This window comes from Leptonychotes weddellii, unplaced genomic scaffold (assembly GCF_054177405.1).
Source record: "Leptonychotes weddellii isolate Sample4059 unplaced genomic scaffold, ASM5417740v2 HiC_scaffold_11135, whole genome shotgun sequence".
NCBI classification, from domain to species: domain Eukaryota; kingdom Metazoa; phylum Chordata; class Mammalia; order Carnivora; family Phocidae; genus Leptonychotes; species Leptonychotes weddellii.
In genome coordinates this window covers 1-6,998 of record NW_027688815.1, presented here as the reverse complement: position 1 = coordinate 6,998, position 6,998 = coordinate 1, and the positions used below count along the sequence as shown (strand labels likewise).

The 6,998-nt window shown below is 39.6% G+C and overlaps 1 protein-coding gene across 1 annotated transcript; it reads right to left on the bottom strand.

The window, feature by feature from the left end:
* Positions 1-2,180: 2,180 nt before the first annotated feature.
* Positions 2,181-6,678, bottom strand: LOC145718140 (cytoplasmic FMR1-interacting protein 1-like). Its single transcript, XM_081809577.1, has 3 exons — positions 5,676-6,678; positions 5,053-5,200; positions 2,181-2,984 (listed from the first exon to the last, which is right to left on the bottom strand). Exons 1-3 carry the CDS (start codon positions 5,849-5,851, stop codon positions 2,820-2,822), a joined length of 489 nt encoding a protein of 162 aa, XP_081665703.1. The 5' UTR covers positions 5,852-6,678; the 3' UTR covers positions 2,181-2,819.
* Positions 6,679-6,998: the final 320 nt, after the last annotated feature.

Below are 6,998 nucleotides of genomic sequence, written 5' to 3'. Positions count from 1 at the left end.
GTCTGAAAAAGCATTGTTCTCAAAAAAAATGTTCTCTGGAGACAATCTTTTTTAAAGTTTCACAGATTTGGACCAAGAAATTACTTTTCTTATATTTACATGATGGTAGCTCACTAAAATGACCTCAGTACCTGGCCAATTTCTATTAACATTGTATTATTATAGAGGTATTTTAAATTTTTCTTTCACTGAAATCTAAATGCACTGACAGTTTTAAGTCTATGAAAATCTTTTATTTTTTCATTGGTGATGAAAATCTGAAATGTACATTTGTCATCCCCACTCCATCAATCCCTGACCATTTGAAGGCTTTTTGATTTAAAAAGGAACAAAATTTTCCTAATACATTATCCTGTGATTTACCTTACCTATAAAAATGACTCCTGTTTGATGAATTATTTTAATTTTGAGATGTTAGTTTAAGAGAATCCTGTTATTAAATGAAGAAAAACTCAATTTACCAAACAAAAAAGGGTAGGAAGCTGCCTGATGGGAGGTTTCTCACACTGTGACTTATCACCACACATTTGATGGTCTTCGTATTCCTTGATGGCACCTTGCTAAACCAGCTCATCTGCGTCTGTCAGGCTGTAGCCTGACTGGTTTCATTCTTCACTTACTCTAATCCCTTGATACCTGGAATCTTGATTTACCATTTTACATCAACTCTTGTACTTTTCAGTATATTTTCATAATGAGTTATATTGTCATTTAGATCTTCTAACAACTCTGGGAAATAAAGTCCAAAGACTAATTTCTTAAATTTAGCTCATGTTATAATAAAAAGACAAATTGGAACAGTTCTTTTCTAAGTCTGAATGTTTAGAACAAACACGGTGTTTGTAAAATATGGTTTCTTTGTACCCAGTATCTATTTTGCTTTAGAGTTTGTTCAGATCACGGTGTATTTTGGTCTAAAAATGTCCATGAAAAGATGATGTTTATGGAAAATTTCAAATGTATGCAAAAAAGGTAGACTAGTATAATGAATTCCATCCAGCTTCAGAACCAATCATCATAGCAATTAATTGGGCTTTAAAACGTAGACCATTTGGGCGCCTGGGTGGCTCAGTTGGTTAAGCGACTGCCTTTGGCTCAGGTCATGATCCTGGAGTCCCGGGATCGAGGCCTGCATCGGGCTCCCTGCTTGGCAGGGAGTCTGCTTCTCCCTCTGACCCTCCTCTCTCTCATACTCTCGGTCTCTCATTCTCTCTCTCTCAAATAAATAAAATATTTTAAAAAAATAAAAAGTAGACCATTTCCACCTGGGTAGTAGGAAGTACATGGGCTTGTTTCCACTGTGCTGCTCCTGCCCAAGGTCACACAGCTTGACCCCTACTGTGTAACCAGTCACCACTGGTGCCTCACTGTCCTTGCCTGGGGGGTTGCCGGAGCCTCACTGTCATGACGGCACCAATGTCCCACCGCACAGCTCTCTTGGCTTTATCAGGGCAAAGTTTCATGACATAAATTCCCTTTCCCCAGCATTTTTTTTTTTTAATCCTCTAAGGAGCCTTTGTAGACTTTGTTTTTCTAATTGCCTCCCCCATGTAATCTTACTGTCACAGATGATACACTGTTTATGTACTATAGATCTGTACACCTAATAGAGTAAGAACCAGTTTTCACCCCCATGGGTGTGATACGGCACTCAGAATGCATAGATTAATACATTCTTAATTCAACATCTTATAACACTTGAAATTGTACATAAATGTTTACATGTTATTTGGTTTATAATGGAGTCTTAGAGAACTTAGTAATATGAATTACTTAAATTTGGCCATTAATCATTAATTCCTCATAGTCTATACTCCAGTATAGGGTGAGCAGATGATGCTACCCTCGGTCTGTGGCAGAATGCTGGCCCCAGGGTTATTCACATTACCAAAAGCAGTATTTTTAGGTAACTTTTGGTAAAGAAGAATTCTATTTCATATTAAGGTTAAAGAGTACAATGGAATAGTTCACAGACTTTATTTTCAGTAGCATGTATGATGCTGCTGGATTTTAGTGTTCTGTTTCCAAAGCCATATGGCAGTTACTCCATATCATGATCTTGTCCCTTCTTGGAAGGCTGCAGGTGGCCTAGACTCAGATCTCCTGGGCCAGGTCTGTGCAGATAAGTAAAGTACCTTGCCCAAACCGGGGCGTAGGTCACAACACTGAATAAACACAAATAAGTTTTATTAGTTTTATTTCTGTAACCTTTAAATCATACCTTACAAATTAGATTCTGTCACAACTGGATTTAGTAGAAGCAGAGGAATCAAGTTTACTATTTTCTGAAACGTTGACACAAAAAAGGGAAGGGAACAATGACTTAGAAAAGGTTACTCATAAAAGACCATCAGAAAAATCCTTAAAAGCTAAATAATCATTAATTCTAATTGGTAGTGCATTTTATTACAATGAGCTGGTTATTAAGTTTAAGTCCATAAATCTTTCCCCACATATTACTGATCCTTTGCTAAGGAATAAATGGATGAACTCAGCAGCACTCTGACATAGCTAGCTGTTGGAACATTCCATAGAAAAATGGAAAATAATGCTGTAAGAACATGATGGCAACAATAAGCAGCCCATATTCTCAGACTTTCTAATTACCAAAAGCATATACAATTTTAGTCTAGAAAAATAAGTCAATTTTATAAAATTAAGCTTTTAAATTGAAAAGTACCCCCCTTTAACACGCACAGAGATACTGAAAAACCGTCCCTAAAAATCTCGCTAAATAGTTTATGGAAAGAAAAACATGCCCTTATAGTTATTAAATGCAGTCAGTACTGGGACTCTTCAAAAATATGATACACATGTCCTCAGCTGCTGGCCAGGGACTGGTGGATAGGAGGCTGAAAGCAGCGAACATGCTCCACGGGGGTGCTTTCTCCATCGCCAGACTTCAAGTACTTGTCCAAGATAGTGATTATCTCATCATTTAGAATCTGGAACTTGCGAATTCTCTCCACCATCTTCTTCAATGGCTGCAACAGTTAAAATTAGGATGTCTTACTATTAAAACATGTACATTTATTCATGTTTCAAAATGGCAGGATTTTCACATTTTCTCATAAAAATTACAGCAAACTACTAGCACACATATCTCTTTAATGTACCTATTGGAACAATGAATATATTTTGCATTTAAACACATCTCTCTATTGGTCTCATGCTACTGACTGTAGGTTTACCTGTTACAGACCTACTATTCATTCAACACAGGTATTAAGAAGCTGCTGTGTATTAAAAACTGTGAATGTAAAGATGAAAATAATATGGTCAGTGGGGAAAGACCAGTAATCCAAGTCTTAGATTCCAATTCTTGTGGACAGCATACTTTGATAGACTGTGCTGGTACAACAGAACTGGATAAAGAACACACGCATGTGCACACACACATACACAGGAAGACACTTTAAAAAGCATTGCAGGTTTTGTCTATGCAGGAGGTAAAGCAGAAGCCAGGACTTCCTAAGGGACAGATGCCACCAGCAGCAGTGGGAAGAGATGTCCTGGGCTATAAACAAGTGGGACTACACGTCGAAACTCCCAACAAGGTGACCCCAATTTGGTAACAGTTCGTGGAGATGAGAAGCAAAAATCTTGGGAGAAAAGCAATCCATGGGGTGCCTGGGTGGTGAAGTTGGTGGAGCGTCCGACTCTTGGTTTCAGCTCAGGTCATGATCTCAGGGTGATGAGATCGAGCCCCACATCAGGCTCCACGCTTAGCGTGGAATCTCCCTGAGTTTCCCTATCCCTCAAATAAATAAATCTTTAAAAAAGAAAAGAAAAGCAATCTAAATTAAGTTCAATTGGACAAGAGCTGGCAAATAAACCCAACACACAAAATATTTCAGAGTTTTAGAAAACCTTTGAGGCTTCAGACACTAGAATTACAAGTTATACTCCTATCATTCAAAACTAAAAACAGGAGATTAGAGTTAAAGTGAATTAGTTAACAGAATAATACAGTATTCCGGGAACAGCCCAGAGAGACAAGAAAATGAAGACATGGGAGGTGGAGTGGCCCCTTGAAGACATCCATGCCCCAATCCCCAGAACCTATGAACATGTTACCTTCCATGGCAAAAGAGACTTTGAAAATGTAGTTAAGATTATAGACTTCAAAATAGGGAAAGTACCCTGGATTTTCGAGGTGAACCCAATCTAATCATATGCGAAAAGAACTTTCTCCAGGTGGAGGCAGGAGGTATGGCAGAAAGGAAAGTTGAAAGACTGGATGCATGGGAGGGACTTGAGATGTGGGCTAATGGCCAGCAAGGAAATGGGGACCTTAGTCCTCCAACTGCAAGGGACTGTGTCCAGCAGATTCATCTGTAGAGGCTCCAGAAAGGAACATAGCCCTACAGATACACTAATTTTGGCCTTGAGATGATAGAGGACCCAACTGAGTCATGCTGTACTAGGATTTCTGACCGACAGAACTGAGAGAATGGGTATCGTTTTAAACCACTAAATGTCTGGCAATCTGTTGTGGATTAGGAAAGTAATTAGAAAACTAACAGGATAAGGGATAAGGGAACCAGAAGAATGTCTAACAAGAATGTAATTGTAGTCCTAAAAGAGAATAGAGAGAATGGAAGAAAAGACTAAAATACTTGAAAAGATAATGGCTGAGTATTTTCTAGAATTCAATTATAAAGAATCCATAAAATGACAAAGGGAAAAAGATCTTAAAGGTGCCAAAACAAGCAAACAAACCAACAAATCAAACAAAACAAACCACACACACTTTGGGCACAAAGAAGCCAGAAGACTGGAATAGTATGTCAATAATCTGAAAATGCAGATCCTATAAAGCTGTATAATATGAAGCAGATCTAAGTACCCTAAAAGGAGAAAGAACATGGAACAATTAGTACTTTAACTGCCTGACTGCTTTACTTATCAAGTATATTTAGATTCATTTTGGAAATGAAAAGAAAGCTTCAGCTGGTGTCAGTCACCTTATGTACTGGGATGAAAAGCATTCCCCAAAAAAGGACTTTTAATAAGTACAAAGTATGATTATTTTGTGAAGCTTCCACATACCACATTTTTGATAATCTCATCTTTGCCATCATGTTTCTGGACTTTAAGTAGGTGGTAGCAGAAATCCAGGACTGCGAAGCGCCGCTGTTGCCCAAGAAGTACAATGATCATACAGCCAGCCCAGTGGAGCCCGTCGCCAAAGCACTGCCTAAAAACAAGAAGCAGCAAGTACAATGGGCAATCAACAAAAATTATAAAGTCTTTTATAAGTCTGTGTCCAGACGTCAATGAGCAAGGAATCCACTTGAAACAAGTCAGGAAGGGAATGCTGAGCAGCAGGAGATGTGTCCTTCTTTTTGGTAAACATCTCTTTTGGGTTCCTCTGGCACACTGCTTCTTAACCTTTTTTTTAGATCATGGACTCATCAAGAAGGATGACTTTGGGAAGCTGTGGACACCTGCCCCACCCCTGAAAAACGCATACTGAACCTGCCTAAGTTTCCATGGGTTCAGAGAACATCTAGAAACTTCACCCTGAGTCACCGCCTGAGCATGAAGTAAGAACCTCCACTTAAACGGCTTTAAAGCAGCTCAGCAAACCTCTAGTCAACTTCCAGAGGAATGCAGTCTTCTCTGTTAGCCTCCCCCGCTCCCACTTCCCCGTCCACTGAGCACATACTTACTCGACTGTAAACTCGTGTGTTCCCACAGGAATACAGTAGACAAATTGCATGGCACTCCACAGTCTGTGAAACTCAACACACTCATCCACATGCATGACTCCATTGCTGGGCAGAGGCCCACGCCAGATAGGGTCATCCAGAAAGGTCCGGATCCGAGTCAGGATAACTTCAAACATAGACAGGCCACAGCAGAGACGCTCCTTTGTCAGCAAGTCCCCCTCTCTCGCTATTGCAATTTGCTACAGAAAGGATAGAATGTTATGAGCCAGTGCAGGAGGGCAGTGGACTGCTGAAACCAAACTACCCAGATTTGATTCTGACTTACTGGAAAACTATCTTGATTTGCAGAAGAGGATTTTTAGAAATAAGCATTAACAACATTAAGTATGTCAGCTATTACATATAGGTCTTCATAGATTAAAAATATATTTCAGTCAAGGAGAACTGTCTAGTACAGCTATTCTTAACTGTTTTGCCTCCAGAGGACACATGGCAATGTGTGGAGACATTTTTGGTTGTCAATGCTTGGTGTTAGGTGAGTGGCATCTAGTTGGTAGAGGCCGGGGGATACTATGTTTTTTCAAAAATTTTCTCAATTTTTTTTTTTAAGATTTTATTTATTTGACAGAGAGAGACACAGCGAGAGAGGGAACACAAGCAGGGGGAGTGGGAGAGGGAGAAGCAGGCTCCCTGCATAGCAGGGAACCCGATGCGGGGCTCGATCCCAGGACCCTGGGATCATGACCTGAGCCGAAGGCAGCCATTTAACGACTAAGCCACCCAGGCACCCCAATTTTATCTTAAATTTTAATTCCAGTATAGTTAACATACAGTGTTATATTAGTTTCAGGTGTACAATACAGTGATCCAAAAATTCCATATTACTCAGTGCTCATCAACAGTGTACTCTTAATACCTTTTTTTGAAATACTTTTCACCTATTTCACCCATCACTCCATCCACCTCCCCTCTAGTAACCATCCATTTGTTCTCTGTAGTTAGAGTCTGTTTTTTGATTTGTCTATATTTTTTTGTTCCTTTGTTCATGTTTTTTTTATTCTTATGTTAATCCCCATACATTACATCATTAGTTTTAGATGTAGTGTTCCATGATTCATTGTTTCTGCATAACACCCAGTGCTCCATGCAGAATGTGCCCTCCTCAATACCCACCACCAGGCTAACCCATCCTCCCACCCCCCTCCCCTCTAGAACCCTCAGTTTGTTTTTCAGAGTCCATTGTCTCTCATGGTTCGTCTACCCCTCCGATTTCCCCCGCTTCATTCTTCCCCTCCCGCTACCTTCTTCTTCTTCTTTTTTTTT